General features: G+C 46.1%; 1 protein-coding gene across 6 annotated transcripts in view; it reads right to left on the minus strand.

Moving 5' to 3' along the window:
* LOC128690171 (beta-alanyl-bioamine nonribosomal peptide synthetase ebony) overlaps window positions 1–18,561 on the minus strand; it is a 414,773-nt gene that overhangs the window by 119,364 nt on the left and 276,848 nt on the right. For all 6 annotated transcript variants that reach the window (XR_011392677.1, XR_011392675.1, XR_011392676.1 and 3 more), the window contains exons 7-9: window positions 13,090–13,235; window positions 2,699–2,774; window positions 1,783–1,894 (exon numbers count right to left, since the gene is read on the minus strand). Coding sequence is in view for 3 of the 6 variants with exons in the window: in XM_070090435.1 (XP_069946536.1) it covers window positions 1,783–1,894; window positions 2,699–2,774; window positions 13,090–13,235 (334 nt within the window). In the remaining 3 variants the exon portion in view is untranslated. The remainder of the gene's footprint in view (window positions 1–1,782; window positions 1,895–2,698; window positions 2,775–13,089; window positions 13,236–18,561) is intronic.

Raw genomic sequence — 18,561 nt, forward strand, 5'->3', positions numbered from 1 at the left:
AGTGTTGAGGCAGAGTAACAAGTGTTGAGGCAGAGTATCAAGTGTTGAGGCAGAGTAACAAGTGTTGAGGCAGAGTAACAAGTGTTGAGGCAGAGTATCAAGTGTTGAGGCAGAGTAACAAGTGTTGAGGCAGAGTAACAAGTGTTGAGGCAGAGTAACAAGTGTTGAGGCAGAGTAACAAGTGTTGAGGCAGAGTAACAAGTGTTGAGGCAGAGTAACAAGTGTTGAGGCAGAGTAACAAGTGTTGAGGCAGAGTAACAAGTGTTGAGGCAGAGTAACAAGTGTTGAGGCAGAGTAACAAGTGTTGAGGCAGAGTAACAAGTGTTGAGGCAGAGTAACAAGTGTTGAGGGTAATTTTTATTAATCTTGCACAGGTTCTTTCTGTCATTTACAAACATGCATGTGTATATTTTTGTTTCTTCTGGTAAGAAGGCTATGTAAATTAGACCACAGACAGGAGTTGTCTACTCCTGGATCCTCCAGGTATACTCTTGTCTGTGGTCATGAATTAACTCCTCCACATACTCTTCATCAACCTCCAGCACCGTTGCCTCACCAGTGACAGTCTCACGGTTGCATCCTCCTTAGCCTCAATTCCTTCAGTGTCATAGGTCTACCTGGAGGGTATTCCGGGGATCAATGCCCTTGCGGCCTGGTCCATAACCAGGCCTCCAGGTGGATCAGGGCTTGATCAACTAGGTTGTTACTGCTGGCCCCACATAGTCCAACGTATGAACCACAGCCCGGCTGATCCGGCACTGACTTTTGGTATCTGTCCAGCTCCCTCTTGAAGGTAGCCAGGAGTCTATTGGTAATTCCCCTTATGACTGGTGGGAGGCTGTTGTCTTGAGCCCAGAATACAAATTGTATTTTCTGTTAGTGTACTAATGGCGCCCCTACTTTTCACTTTCCTGTGCAGATTAAGGACCAGTCCCCCTAGGATTTTCCAAGCTAGAGCAAGGGTTGTTCTGGCAGGCTGGGGTGACCCAGGATAGAGCAAGGGTTGTTCTGGCAGGCTGGGGTGACTCAGCATAGAGCAAGGGTTGTTCTGGCAGGCTGGGGTGACCCAGGCTAGAGCAAGGGTTGTTCTGGCAGGCTGGGGTGACTCAGTAGTGACCCAGAAGTGAGAGTAGCAAGTGTGGAGGCAGTGAAAGAAGTGTTGAGACAGTATAACAAGTAATGAGGCAGTGTAAAAAGTGTTAAGGCATGAAAGAAGTGTTGAAGCAGTGTAACAAGTGTTGAAGCAGTGTAACAAGTGTTGAAACAGAGTAACAAGTGTTGAAGCAGTGTAACAAGTGTTGAAGCAGTGTAACAAGTGTTGAAGCAGTGTAAGAAGTACTGAAGCAGTGTTGAGGCAGTGTAAGAAATGCTGAAGCAGTGTTGAGGCAGTGCAATACAAGATGCAACACTATAACTACATACAGTGTAATACATAACGACATAACCGGAAATAATTTCGTGGAAAAGGAGCCTATGATGGGTCAATAGACCTAACCTACGACAGTGCTCCATTTTTATCATTTCTTATTTTGTATTGCCTTGTTCAGGGTTATATGCTCTACTTTCCTTAAGATTGATATATTGAACACATTGACTCCAGGTGGAGGGACTGATTACCTCACGCTCATTCTCATCTTCCACCATTCACCTCTGTACCAGACTAAGGAAGCCACTTGTTGGCGAAACGTTTCCGTAGCAAAGATTCCCAAATGTTGCAAAAATGTCTTAATTCTTCAATTTCTGAGTTTTGTAAATCATTTACATCATAAGTGTTATACTAACCAATGGGAACTTTGTCATCAACGAGCTTGGTAACAGCGTCGTCAATGTTGCACAACTCTAGGTACGTCACGTCGCCCATCACTTCCGTTGAACCATAAAAGTTACAGATGGTCTGCAACAAAAGATAAGTGGTAAATAGTTTTACCTTTCAGTGGGATAGTCTCAGGTTAGTGAAGGTGTTGCGATCCAAGGAACTGAAGATTCCCATCCCTTCCCTGGATCACCCCTCATTACCTCCCAGTACCCAGGTGTTGTCACTCTGACAAGCTTAGCACTTCCCTAAGAATATAATAATTATTATGTATAATCTCATTTCTTGCTTTATGTAGCAGATAATATAATAATGTAGTTCACTGTGAAAGACATGACACAAATGATGTAGTTTATGAGTTGTGGCATTCTAAGAGTATGTTACAATTTATTCGGCATATGTTACACTCTCATATAGGCTGCCTCCCAACCAATGTACCAGGTGCTAAGGCTTTAATGATCAATAGGGTACCCGTCGTTAAATCAGTACCCTAGTTCATTGGTCAATCACAGGCAAGCCCACCAAAGCTGAAACAGCGTGGTTCACTTGTGGTAAGCATTGACAGACTTGCCTAGTTGCTGGTTGAGCACGGTGCACTCTCTCTCTGGCTCCTATGCCATCTTTTTGTCACCATGTGGTACACTTACTACTCAGCCTCTGTACATAGTGTACATAAGTTCACATACTTGTATATATCAGGCAAATTATATCTGGCGAAGGAAATATGTCATAAATTATTGCTGAGTTTGCTCCACTTTGAACCCTATTACGACCAGGTCGCAGGCCATACTATACCTGTGTTCGTAATAATTATATAAAAGATATGACACATGTGGCGCAGTTCACTATAGAAGTTGAAAATCATAAGTAAAGTGTAGTTCTCACCTGGCCATGTGTGAAGGTGTTGAAGAAGGAGTGTAGCAAGTCTCTGGGAAACACTTCACCGGAACACACCCACAACCTGTGCAACACAAAGTTAACAAGAAACATAGACAAGTAACATAAAATGACAATACAATATGGAAGCATATAGCAACAGAAACTAAACAAAACGCAGAGTGACGGATATGGCAGCTTATTGTGAGGACGTCTGGTCCAGCAGACCCTTGATCAGTTGATGACTTGAACAATGTGCCTTCATGACCACCACCACCACTCACCTCATGACCACCACCACCACTCACCTCATGACCACCACCACCACTCACCTCATGACCACCACCACCATTCACCTCATGACAACCACCACCACTCACCTCATGACCACCACCACCACTCACCTCATGACCACCACCACCACTCACCTCATGACCACCAACATCACTCACCTCATGACCACCACCACTCACCTCATGACCACCACCATTCACCTCATGACCACCACCATTCACCTCATGACAACCACCATTCACCTCATGGCCACCACTCACCTCATGACCACCACTCACCTCATGACCACAACCACTAACCTCATGACCACCACCACTCACCTCATGATAACCACCACCACTCACCTCATAACCACAACCACTCACCTCATGACCACAACCACTCACCTCATGACCACCACCACCACTCACCTCATGACCACCACCACCACTCACCTCATGACCACCACCACCACTCACCTCATGACCACCACCACCACTCACCTCATGGCCACCACAACCACTCACCTCATTACCACCACCACCACTCACCTCATGACCACCACCACCACTCACCTCATGACCACCACCACCACTCACCTCATGACCACCACCACCACTCACCTCATGACCGCCACCACCACTCACCTCATGACCACCACCACCACTCACCTCATGACCACCACCACCACTCACCTCATGACCACCACCACCACTCACCTCATGACCACCACCACCACTCACCTCATGACCACCACCACTCACCTCATGACCACCACCACCACTCACCTCATGACCACCACCACCACTCACCTCATGACCACCACCAGCACTCACCTCATGACCACCACCACCACCCACCTCATGACCACCACCACCACTCACCTCATGACCACCACCACTCACCTCATGACCACCACCACTCACCTCATGACCACCACCATTCACCTCATGGCCACCACTCACCTCATGACCACTACCACTCACCTCATGACCACCACTCACCTCATGACCACAACCACTAACCTCATGACCACCACCACTCACCTCATGATAACCACCACCACTTACCTCGTGATCACCACAACTCACCTCATGACCACCACCACCCACCTCATGACCACCACTACCCACCTCATGACCACCACCACAACTTACCTCATGATCACCACAACTCACCTCATGACCACCACCACCCACCTCATGACCACCACTACCCACCTCATGACCACCACCACCACTTACCTCATGATCACCACAACCCACCTCATGACCACCACCACTCACCGCATGGCCACGATAAGTCACCTCATGACCACCACCACCACTCACCTCATGATCACCACTCACCTCATGATCACCACTCACCTCATGACCACCACTCACCTCATGACCACCACTCACCTCATGACCACCACCACTCACCTCCTGACCGCCACTCACCTCATGACCACCACTCACCTCATGACCACCACCACTCACCTCATGACCACCACCACTCACCTCATGACACCACTCACATCATGATCACCACTCACCTTATGACAACCACCACTCACCTCATGACCACCACCACTCACCTCATGACACCCACCACTCACCTCATGACACCACTCCTCATGACCACCACCACTCACCTCATGACCGCCACTCACCTCATGATCACTCACCTCATGACCACTACCACTCACCTCATGACACCACTCACCTCATGACCACCACCACTCACCTCATGACCACCACCATTCACCTCATGACACCAATCACCTCATGACCGCCACTCTCCTCATGATCACCATTCACCTCATGACACCACTCACCTCATGACACCACTCACCTCATGACCACCACCACTCACCTCATGACTGCCACTCACCTCATGACCACCACTCACCTCATGACCACCACCACTCACCTCATGACACCACTCACATCATGATCACCACTCACCTTATGACCACCACCACTCACCTCATGACCACCACCACTCACCTCATGACACCACTCACCTCATGACCACCACCACTCACCTCATGACACCACTCACCTCATGGCCACCACCACTCACCTCATGACCGCCACTCACATGATCACCACTCACCTCATGACACCACTCACCTCATGACCACTCACCTCATGACCACCACCACTCACCTCATGACCACCACCACTCACCTCATGGCCACCATCACTAACCTCATGACCACCACCACTCACCTCATGACACCACTCACCTCATGACACCACTCACCTCATGACCACCACTCACCTCATGACACCACTCACCTCATTACGCCACTCACCTCATGACCACTCACCTCATGACCACCACCACTCACCTCATGACCACCACCACTCACCTCATGACCACCACCACTCACCTCATGACCACCACCACTCACCTCAAGACCACCACCACTCACCTCATGACCACCACCACTCACCTCATGACCACCACCACTCACCTCATGACACCACTCACCTCATGACCACCACCACTCACCTCATGACCACCACCACTCACCTCATGACCACCACCACTCGCCTCATGACCACCACCACTCACCTCATGACCACCACCACTCACCTCATGACCACCAGTCACCTCATGACCTCCACCACCACTCACATCAAGACCACCACCACTCACCTCATGACACCACTCACCTCATGATCACCACCACTCACCTCATGACCACCACCACTCACCTCATGACCACCACCACTCACCTCATGACCACCATTAATATAAACACTCACGTTTTCTTCTTTGTGTGTATTAATGAAGTCATTGTTGGATGAAACATCACTGGTGGATGAAACATCACTGGTGGATGAAACATCACTGGTGGATGAAACATCACTGGTGGATGAAACGTCATTGGTGGATGAAACGTCACTGGTGGATGAAACGTCACTGGTGGATGAAACGTCACTGGTGAATGAAACGTCACTGGTGAATGAAACGTTACTGGTGAATGAAACATCACTGGTTGTGATGTAGTCCAGCTGGGCTTGTGAGGTCTCTGGGGAGACCTAATTTAACCAATTATATGGTCACACCTTGCCTTGGCAAACGTCTGTAGCCACGCCCACGTCTGAGGTCTTTTGTTCTTGACGCCTCAGACCTAGGCGTCAGGTCGTACACGTGGTTGTGGAGGGTGCTTGGACCACCATAAAAGCCCAAGGAAGAGCTGAGTAGGGAGATTCGAGCGGAGCTGCTGCTGGGGTGCAGAGCTCCTGAGCAGAGACTTCGATCGGAGCTGCTGCTGGGGTGCAGGGCTCGGGAGAAGGCTGCTGAAGTCTCTGGAGGAGACTGTTGGAGGCATTGGGCAGAGTACTGGCTTGGCGCAGTACTTGTGCTGTGTAGGTCTTGGGACCTGTGGCTTAGTTCCTGTGATGAACTGCCCTCTGAACTATATTGTAAGTTATATTCTGTTTCGCCAAGCTAATTGTATTCCCTGTCTCACTGCTTATGTGTACCACCCCATTTATCTAAACCACAATAATGTTCTCCTGTTCCCAAATATATTATTGTACAAAGACTTAATAATAAACTGTGTTTGAGTAGAATAGTAATATTCACTGTCCCCGTTATTTGCTTTTCCTATTTCTTTTATTTTATTATGTTTATATATGAGTGAAGAGTGGGCGAGGCATATGTTAGTGAGTAGTGTAGAGTTAATGAGAGTGTCGTGGTGGTCACCACTGACCTGTCATTACCTACCTACCTCCGCTAATCATCTCACTCCTACCACCTCGCCTGCCTCTCCCCTGCCTACATAATCCCTTACTCCCATATTCCCCAATATATCCGATACGTTCCATATACCCCCCTACATGACATGGTGTCTAAGCGGTGGTGGTTCTTATTATTTTTATAGTAGGAACCAGTCCCATGTGCCTTATTTTTGACTGCTCGGTTATACTTGTTATGCTACCATTTGCTACCACTTTTTTTGTTCTTGTGTGTGTAAAGTTAAAGTAAATATCAATGTGATATTATAATCCTAGTGACCTTAACTGTCCTTTTTTGACGGTGGGTCTGAGTAATTGTTTGGGTGTAATATTATATTTGGTGGAGTTGGTTGTTGGTTTGAGGTAAATGGTGGAGAATATCAGTATTTGGGTGAGACTTTTGGGGGAAGCAATTACTGGCCGAAATTGAATATTTACAGAGGAATGAGAAGTCACCCAGCCCGCCTTGGAAGACTTACCCACAACTGTCACACATTGAAGAGTTGCCTATGATTGCTGTCCACCTGATGTGCCCAGTCACCCAGCTGATGTGTCCCAGTAGATGCATTGCTGCCCTGGTCTGTCATCCAGTGTAGTGGGTGTCTGTCTGCGTCACCCAGCCTCTGTGACCATCACCCACGGACCGCCAGTTACCCGCAGTTGCCAGGGATGGGTGACCGCACCTGCTGTTGATGACCTGAAGTGACCTCACCTCACCCCGAGCAACTGACCATTGCCTGCTACTGCTGATGTCGGCTGCTGTGATGCTGTCTACTATGCTGCGGCCTTGCTATGATGTTGAGATGCTGCGGCCGTGCTGTGATGCTGGGACCGTGCTGCGATGCTGTGGCCGTGCTGTGTGCTGCTGTGATGCGGCCGTGCTGTGATGTTGAGATGTTGCGGTCGTGCGATGATGTTGAGATGCTGCGGCCGTGCTGTGATGCTGGGACCATGCTGCGATGCTGTGGCTGTGCTGTGTGCTGCTGTGATATGGCCGTGCTGTGATGCTGCAATGCTGCCTAGCTCAAGAGGAGGAGATGGCGGTGATGCTGCAGTGGTGTGTGAGGGATTCTGGCTGGTGTGCCAGGACAGGAGAATCTACTATGAAGGAGTTGCCATCCTCGGAGATGTGGAAGGAAGTGAGCCGCGGAGATGGACTCCAGCTGTTGGGACCAGCCTGCTTTCAAGGGCGGTCTGGAGGTGTATCCTGCCTTGCTGGTCGACCTGTACGACCGGTATGCGGGGATGCCCTGCCAGCCATGAGAGACAATTAAGAGTGTGAGATGTCCCCAGCCTACTTTGACTTGCCAGAAGTGTTAGTGTTACCTGTGTGAAATAAGGTGACCTTGAATACGGTCCAGTGATTATGGCCGCCTTATTTTATGAGGCCAGTGAATCCAAATAGTGGCATAGGATAATGGAGGGTCTTAGCTGCGATGCCTGCCCTGTCTCGATTTTCAGATGTTGTAGTGCGCATGTGAAGTGTGCCGAAAATGCGACCTTGGTGGTCGTGAAGTGGTCCAGTTGCAGTTACTTGAAAGAATGCAACCCGTTGGAGCAGTTTTCCACGCCATAGAAGCCTAGAGAGGTTTGGCCCAATGGTTAACGTGCGAGGGTGACTAGCATTGGCTAGTGCATTTCTAGTAGAAGTAGGGAAGGCACTGGAGCCCGATATTTAGGTTTAACGAGAAATGACGGGTAAGGAGGCTTTGCACCAGAGAGCGACTATTATGCTGGCCAACTGCCAGGTGTACTGATTATGCTGCCTTGTGGTAGTTGAGGAGGTTGAGGGAAATATAATTGTATTATGTATAATTTTGTCTTTGTATTGTAATAGATTTAAGGGATTAGGATTAAAATAGTCTAATAACTAGGACAAATTGTCCTAGTTCTCAGATATTTTAAAGTGGGGGAGAAAGGGGGATGTGATGTAGTCCAGCTGGGCTTGTGAGGTCTCTGGGGAGACCTAATTTAACCAATTATATGGTCACACCTTGCCTTGGCAAAGGTCTGTAGCCACGCCCACGTCTGAGGTCTTTTGTTCTTGACGCCTCAGACCTAGGCGTCAGGTCGTACACGTGGTTGTGGAGGGTGCTTGGACCACCATAAAAGCCCAAGGAAGAGCTGAGTAGGGAGATTCGAGCGGAGCTGCTGCTGGGGTGCAGAGCTCCTGAGCAGAGACGTCGAGCGGAGCTGCTGCTGGGGTGCAGGGCTCAGGAGAAGGCTGCTGAAGTCTCTGGAGGAGACTGTTGGAGGCATTGGGCAGAGTACTGGCTTGGCGCAGTATTCGTGCTGTGTAGGTCTTGGGACCTGTTGCTTAGTTCCTGTGATGAACTGCCCTCTGAACTATATTGTAAGTTATATTCTGTTTCGCCAAGCTAATTGTATTCCCTGTCTCACTGCTTATGTGTACCACCCCATTTATCTAAACCACAATAATGTTCTCCTGTTCCCAATTATATTATTGTACAAAGACTTAATAAACTGTGTTTGAGTAGAATAGTAATATTCACTGTCCCCGTTATTTGCTTTTCCTATTTCTTTTATTTTATTATGTTTATATATGAGTGAAGAGTGGGCGAGGCATATGTTAGTGAGTAGTGTAGAGTTAATGAGAGTGTCGTGGTGGTCACCACTGACCTGTCATTACCTACCTACCTCCGCTAATCATCTCACTCCTACCACCTCGCCTGCCTCTCCCCTGCCTACATAATCCCTTACTCCCATATTCCCCAATATATCCGATACGTTCCATAGCCCCCCCTACATGACATGGTGGACGAAACGTCACTGGTGGATGAAACATAACTGGTGGATGAAACGTCACTGGTGGATGAAACGTCACTGGTGGATGAAACGTCACTGGTGGATGAAACATAACTGGTGGATGAAACGTCACTGGTGGATGAAACGTCACCGGTGGATGAAACGTCACTGGTGGATGAAACGTCACTGGTGAATGAAACGTCTCTGGTGGATGAAACGTCACTGGTGGATGAAACGTCACTGGTGAATGAAACGTCACTGGTGAATGAAACGTCACTGGTGGATGAAACATCACTGGTGGATGAAACATCACCGGTGGATGAAACATCACCGGTGAATGAAACATCGTTGGTTGATGTAACATCATTGGTGGAATGAAACATCACTGGTGGATGAAACATCACTGGTGAATGAAACATGACTGGTGGATGAAACATGACTGGTGGATGAAACATCACCGGTGAATGAAACATCGTTGGTTGATGTAACATCATTGGTGGAATGAAACATCACTGGTGGATGAAACATCACTGGTGAATGAAACATGACTGGTGGATGAAACATGACTGGTGGATGAAACATCACTGGTGGATGAAACATCACTGGTGGATGAAACGTCGCTGGTGGATGAAACATCACTGGTGCATGAAACATCACTGGTGGATGAAACGTCATTAGTGGATGAAACGTCATTAGTGGATGAAACGTCACTGGTGGATGAAACGTCACTGGTGGATGAAACGTCACTGGTGAATGAAACGTCACTGGTGAATGAAACATTACTGGTGAATGAAACGTCACTGCTGGACGAAACGTCACTGGTGGATGAAACATAACTTGTGGATGAAACGTCACTGGTGGATGAAACGTCACTGGTGGATGAAACGTCACTGGTGGATGAAACGTCACTGGTGAATTAAACGTCTCTGGTGGATGAAACGTCACTGGTAGATGAAACGTCACTGGTGAGTGAAACGTCACTGGTGAATGAAACGTCACTGGTGGATGAAACATCACTGGTGGATGAAACATCACTGGTGGATGAAACATCACTGGTGAATGAAACATCGTTGGTTGATGAAACATCACTGGTGGATGAAACATCACTGGTGGATGAAACATCACTGGTGGATGAATCATCACTGGTGGATGAAACATCACTGGTGGATGAAACATCACTGGTGGATGAAACATCACTGGTGGATGAAACATCACTGGTGGATGAAACATCACTGGTGGATGAAACATCACTGGTGGATGAAACATCACTGGTGGATGAAACATCACTGGTGGATGAAACATCACTGGTGGATGAAACATCACTGGTGGATGAAACATCACTGGTGGATGAAACATCACTGGTGGATGAATCATCACTGGTGGATGAAACATCACTGGTGGATGAAACATCACTGGTGGATGAAACATCACTGGTGGATGAAACATCACTGGTGGATGAAACATCACTGGTGGATGAAACATCACTGGTGGATGAAACATCACTGGTGGATGAATCATCACTGGTGGATGAAAGGTCTTCACAACAACATGTCATAACCACCACTGTCTTGTTTACATAATTATAACAAGAGTAGAGTAAACCTTCCATATAATGAACATCAACACAATGCACTTCCTTAATAAGAGACAAAATCCACTCGATAAATTTTACTTTTAGCATATTAAATTTCAATGTTTACTGTGGTGTAGCTGTACACTGTGTACACTACTGTATCAGCTGTACACTGTGTACACTACTGTATCAGCTGTACACTGTGTACACTACTGTATCAGCTGTACACTGTGTACACTACTGTATCAGCTGTACACTGTGTACACTACTGTATCAGCTGTACACTGTGTACACTACTGTATCAGCTGTACACTGTGTACACTACTGTATTACCTGTACACTGTGTACACTACTGTATCAGCTCTACACTGTGTACACTACTGTATCAGCTGTACACTGTGTACACTACTGTATCAGCTGTACACTGTGTACACTACTGTATCAGCTGTACACTGTGTACACTACTGTATCAGCTGTACACTGTGTACACTACTGTATCAGCTGTACACTGTGTACACTACTGTATCAGCTGTACACTGTGTACACTACTGTATTACCTGTACACTGTGTACACTACTGTATCAGCTCTACACTGTGTACACTACTGTATCAGCTGTACACTGTGTACACTACTGTATCAGCTCTACACTGTGTACACTACTGTATCAGCTGTACACTGTGTACACTACTGTATCAGCTCTACACTGTGTACACTACTGTATCGGCTGGTGTACAGTAAACACTCCATTTAAAGGACGGGGGAGCAGGGGGAATCCAGTAGTGATTATTGTCGTGGTTAAAGAAGAGATTGTTTTGATTAAGACACATGTGCAACATCTGGGTATCTTTATTGTAGACGTTTCGTCATCCAGTGGCTTTATCAATACAAATTCCAGGACATAACTTGAAGACAGTAGAACTATGTACAGAAGATGAGGTAATCAGTCCCTCAACCTTGGAGTTGGTCATCTTCTGTACATAGTTCTCCTGTCTTCAAGTTATGTCCTGAAAGTTGAATTGATAAAGCCACTGGATGGCGAAACGTCTACAATAAAGATACCCAGATGTTGCACATGTATCTTAATCTCATCTTGTCGGTATTGTATACCATTCTTGTACAAGAGATTGTTGTGTTGTGATTGTAACAACAATCAACAATTCTGACATTGTCATTGTAAATCTACCGACTCAGAGGATTTTATTCTTTATTTCCGAACTCCGATAAATGGAGGTGTGTTAAACAGAGGGCCATTAAATAGAGGTCTGTTAAATAGAGGTCCATTACATAGAGGTCTGTTAAACAGAGGTCCATTAAATGGAGGTCTGTTAAACAGAAGTCCATTAAATACAGGTCTGTTAAACAGAGGTCCATTAAATGGAGGTGTGTTAAACACAGGTCCATTAAATAGAGGTCTGTTAAACACAGGTTCATTAAATAGAGGTTTGTTAAACAGAGATTCATTAAATGGAGGTCTGTTAAACAGAGGTCCATTAAATGGAGATCTGTTAAACAGAGATCCTTTAAATGGAGGTTTGTTAAACAGAAGTCCATTAAGAGGTCTGTTAAACAGAGCTTCATTAGATTGAGGTGTGTTAAACAAAGGTCCATTAAATAAAGGTCTGTTAAACAGAGGCCCATTAAATGGAGGTCTTTAAACAGAGGTCCATTAAATGGAAGTCTGATAAACAGAGGTCCATTAAATAGAGGTCTGTTAAACAGAGGTCCATTAAATAGAGGTCAGTTAAACAGAGATCCATTAAATGGAGGTCTGTTAAACAGAGGTCCATTAAACGGAGGTCTGTTAAACAGAGATTCATTAAATGGAGGTCTGTTAAACAGAGGTCCATTAAACGGAGGTCTGTTAAACAGAGGTCCATTAAACGGAGGTCTGTTAAACAAGTTTTGCAAGTGTTTCTAGTTGTGTTGTTTGCCACAACTTTCCTAGACTCAACACAAGCAACTTTAAGAGTTACTCTATAAAAACACCATTAATAAATCATATTTACAATGCAACATAACAAAATGAATGATGCAGTGTTGAGCAACATACCTGAGATGTTGCAAGCTCGGAGAGTGTGTTGCAGCAGAGGCACAGTGTAACAAGATGGATCTCAACAAGCTTGGTACCAACACCAATCTTCCAATCTTCTCCTGTTGCAATACCTCAACCATCTGCTCCACATCATCAGTTATACTCTGATTGAGACACAATATTCTCAGTTATATTCAGAGACACATAAAATCTTCAGTTATAATCTGACTGATTCACACAACATCCTCACTTAATCACTGAGTGACTCAACATCCTCAGTTATACACTGAGTGAGACACACAACACCCTAAGTTATACACTGAGTGAGACACACAACACACTAAGTTATACACTGAGTGAGACACACAACATCCTCAGTTATACACTGAGTGAGACACACAACATCCTCTGTTATACACTGAGTGAGAGACACACCATCCTCAGTTACACTCTGAATGAGACACACAACATTCTCAGTTACACACTGAGTGAGACACACGACATCCTCAGCTATACACTGAGACACTCAATAATCCTCAATTATACACTGAGTGAGACACACAACATCCTTATTTATACAGTGAGTGAGACACACAACATCCTCTGTTATACTCTGAATGAGACACACAACATCCTCAGTTATATTCTGAGACACATAAGATTCTAAGTTATAATTTGAGTGAAACTCGCAACAACCTCAGTAATACACTGAGTGAGATACACAGCATCCTCAGTTATAAATTGAGCGAGGCACACAACAACCTAAGTTATATTCTGAGACACAACATTTTCAGTTATACACTGAGTGCGACACCCATCCTCAGTTATACACTGAGTGAGAAACAAAACATACTCAGTGACACACTGCCTGAGATACACAGCAACCTCATTTATACACTGAGTAAAACACGGAACATCCTGAGTTATTCACTGAGTGAGATACAAAACATCCTCAGTTATACACTGAGCGAGACACAGCAACCTCAGTTATACACTGAGTGAGACACACAACAACCTCAGATATACACTGAGACACACAACATCCTCAGTTAAACATTGAGTGAGACACGTCCTCAGATATACACTGAGACACACAACTTCCTAAGTTATACACTGAGACACACAACTTCCTAAGTTATACACTGAGTGAGACACAGAACATCCTTAGTTATACACTGAGTGAGACACACAACATCCTCAGTTATTCAGTGAGTGAGACACAAAACATACTCACTTATACACAGAGTGAAACACACGACATCATAAGTCATACAATGAGTGAGACACACAATATTCTCAGTTATACACTGAGACCCATTCTCAGTTATACACTGAGTGAGACGCAAAACATCATCAGTTACACCCTGAGTGAGACACACACCTCCAGTTATACACTGAAACACACAACGTCCTCAGTTAAACAGTGTATGAAACCCACAACAACCTCAGTTATGCACTGAGTGAGACACACAACATCCTGAGTTATATTGTGAGACAAATAACATTTTCAGTTGTCATCTGAGTGAGACACACCATCCTCAGAAATACACTGAGTTAGAAACACATCCTCTGTTTTACTCTGAGACACACAACATTCTCAGTTATACACTGAGTGAGACACACACAAACATCAGTTATACACTGAGACACACATCCTCAGTTATACACTGAATGAGGCACACAACATCCTCAGTTACACACTGAGACACAACATCCTCAGTTATACACAGAGTAAGACACACAATATCCTCACTTATACACTGAGTGAGGCGCACAACATCCTTAGTTATACACTGTGAGACACAAAACAACCTCAGTTATACTCTGAGTGAGACACACAACATCCTCATTTATGCACTGAGTGAGACACACAACATCCTCAGATATACTCTGAGTGAGACACACAACATCCTCAGTTATAAACTGAGTGAGACACACAACATCCTCAGCTATAAACTGAGTGAAACACACATCCTCAGTTATATTCTGAGACACATAGCATTTTCAGTTATAATCTTAAACACAGAACCTCCTTACTTACACAAAGAGTGAGACACACAACATTTTCAGTTACACACTAAGTGAGACACACACAAACATTAGTTATACACTGAGACACACATCCTCAGTTATACACTGAAAGAGGCACACAACATCCTCAGTTACACACTGAGATACAACATCCTCAGTTATACACTGAGTGAGACACACAATATCCTCAGTTATACACTGAGTGAGGCGCACAACTTCCTTAGTTATACACTGTGAGACACAAAACAACCTCAGTTATACTCTGAGTGAGACACACAACATCCTCAGATATACTCTGAGTGAGACACACAATGTTATTGCTGTTCTTACTGTTGAACAGCGGTTTAGTGCCGATGAAGGTAGCGTAGGTAGCAATGATACGGCCGTGGACTAGATTGGCTTTAATCGGGTAGGAGTGAGTACACAACGGGCAGTGTGAGGAAGTGACCGCAAGCCAGTCCGTGGAGGGGGAGTACCTGTGTACCTCAAGTCGGTCGAAGCGGGAGTGAGAGAGGGTGGACTGTGTGTCCCACCGACCTAGGTAGGCCTACAGAGGGCAGCACTGAATGCCGCGAAATATGAACTAGTCAGAGCAGACGGCTAGGCTGTGTGCTCTGCCAGTACAGGCTGTCTACATTTGCTCGGCCACGCACCTCGCGTCGTCCCGACGCGACAATACTGGTGGGCCCATAGGTATAAAGGAATTACACTAGCTACCCCAGAGAGGGACTGGCTTTCGCTCACTGGTAAATAAAAAATGGACAAAAAAAATGCAACAGGCAAAAAAAAAAAACTCTCCCATCCAGGGGAAGAGAAAACTGGTTTGCCCGCGCTGTTTCATCGAGTAGAGAGCCGGGAGACGTCAGCACTGGAACTAAAATCTTCTATATACAGGTTGTCCGCAGGGCTGAACATCAGTTGACCACTCGTCTACTAACGTTGTTGCACGCTCACATCTGCAAACAATGACTGACAGTAGCATTTCCTAAGGTGTGACATGTAACTCAGAGGGCAGCACTGCCCTGACCGTAATACAGGCTTTTTCCTTTAGTTAAAAAAAAACACTGGTGCACATACATACAATAATACTATATCCATGGAATTCATTACACTCTGGGTACCCTTCTAAAAGTATTTACATAATTACATGATGTTGTCCACCCTGACTCTATTATCGCCTAGCTATACAATGTGTGTGCATTTATACCCATTTCTGCAAGCAAACAATTAGCATAACTAGCGTAGGAGTCGGACAAGTCAGTAGGTACGTCAATGTCACAGAAATGTACTGTTGTCCTGGGTCGCAGGCCATAAGTATGGAGCCTTACTGGGCCGTCTTCCGTACCAGCAGTAGTGGGAGAAGGGGTAGACGGTTTGTCCCTAACATTAGTCTGATCGTGGCGTTGCAACGCACGCGCCTCCAGCTCTACTTCGGCCTGCATATGGTCCACATACTTCATGTGATCAAGGTGGGCTTCCTTGATAGCTCCCGTAGCAATCTCCCTCACCTCGAACTTATTGCCACGGAGCTGTCGTAGGACACGGTAAGGACCCACAAACTTTGGGATAAGTTTGTGCATACCTGGGGTCTGCACTGGGTTGAGCAACATAACTTTGCAACCTGGTTCCACTTTGCTTTCCTTGGCGCGGGCATTGCGCTCTGACGTGAACCTATCAGTAGCTTTCATAAGGTTCTCTCGTACCCGCTGGAAGACAAGCTGCGTTGTCCTCATCTTTACTACACTGGGGTTATCAGTATCGTAAGTAGGTCTAGGTGGAGTAAACAGAATTTCATATGGTAAGCGCTTGTCATAGCCATACAAAGCAAAATGAGGTGTCTCACCGATCGAGCTGTTGAGGGAGGAATTTAATGTACACTGAACATCTGGGATAGCCTCATCCCATGTAGTACAACTTGGGTTAACGGTTACTCTGAGCACCTCCAGGACTTTGCGATTTGTACGTTCAGCAAGACCATTACTCGCAGGGTGGCGTGGAGCTACTGGCGCTTGATGAATGTTGAATCTGGAGCAAAGATCCTGCATTATGCCATTTATAAACTCAGACCCATTGTCTGACAGAAGGACACGTGGGCAAGTATGACGAAGAACAACATGCTCACGGAAAGCACTAGCGACCGTTTCAGCGGTTTTATCAGGAATGGGTACTAATTCACTGTACCGCGTCAAGTTATCTACCATTACAAGCAGGTGCTTATTTCCCTTCTCCGAGGTCGAGAAGTTCGTCAACAGGTCGACAGAAGTTCTCTCCCAGGGCTCCTTTGTAATGGGATACTTTAGAATGGGGTTAGGACCTGTAATGGTACCCTTGTGCTGTAGGCAGACAACACACTGGTGTACATGCTTGGCAATGTCCGATGCCATCTTAGGCCAGAAATATTTCATTCGTGCCTGTTTGATACTGCGGTCCTTCCCGGGGTGCGCTACACCTGGGACATTGTGGATCAACCTAAGAGTAGCTGGTATCATGGACTCTGGTATCACCAGTTGGTATACGGTTCTGCCGGGGTCCACCAGCTGTGCAACACGGCACAGTACTCCTTGGTTGACCACTAAATCCTTCAGTGGAACGGGAGACTTGACCTGTAAGTCAACGTCCTCCTTGGTAAGGAAACGAAGGACTGGAGACCACACAGGGTCCTGTCGTTGGGCTCTCTCGAGATCCTCAACAGAGAACGAATTGCCGACACTCACGAATGCTATATGTCTCGACAGGGCGTCAGCTACAACATTTTGCTTACCTGGGACATAGCAAATTTCAGGGTTGTAGTCATTGAACGTGAGCGACCACCGAGCATGCTTTCCCGAGAGGTTCTTATTTGCAAAAAGGGCCAATAAGGGTAAATGATCTGTATAAATCTTGATAGGATAATGATAGATGATATCCCGAAAATGACTCAGGGCCCATACAATGGCTAAAGCTTCTAGCTCTGTCACTGAATAATTGACTTCCGCTTTAGTAAGAACACGGCTAGCATAGGCAATAGGCTGTTGCTTCCCATTAGATTCCTGTGACAAGACTGCACCGATGCCAACTTTGCTGGCATCAGTCGTCAAGGTAAATGCCTTGGTGAAATCAGGGAATCTAAGGGTTGGGGCTGATGTTAACTTGTTCTTAAGAATGACAAAAGCTCGTTCCTGATCGCACGTCCACTCAAAAGGGGCATCCTTCTTGAGTAAGCGTGTCAGGGGTGCAGCAATGGTGGAGAAACCTGCGATAAAGGTGCGGTAGAAACCCGCCAGGCCTATGAAGGACCGGACTGCATCCGCCGTCATGGGTCTGGGGAATTTCTGCACGGCCGAGATTTTAGACTCGTCCGTCTTTATGCCATTCTGAGTTACTACGTGACCCAGAAATTTTATTTCCTTCCGGAGGAAATGACATTTGGAGAGCTTTACCTTAAGATTTGCCTGAGCTAGCCTGTCCAATACCCTGTCA

Source organism: Cherax quadricarinatus, chromosome 32, assembly GCF_038502225.1.
Source record: "Cherax quadricarinatus isolate ZL_2023a chromosome 32, ASM3850222v1, whole genome shotgun sequence".
In the NCBI taxonomy this organism is placed as follows: domain Eukaryota; kingdom Metazoa; phylum Arthropoda; class Malacostraca; order Decapoda; family Parastacidae; genus Cherax; species Cherax quadricarinatus.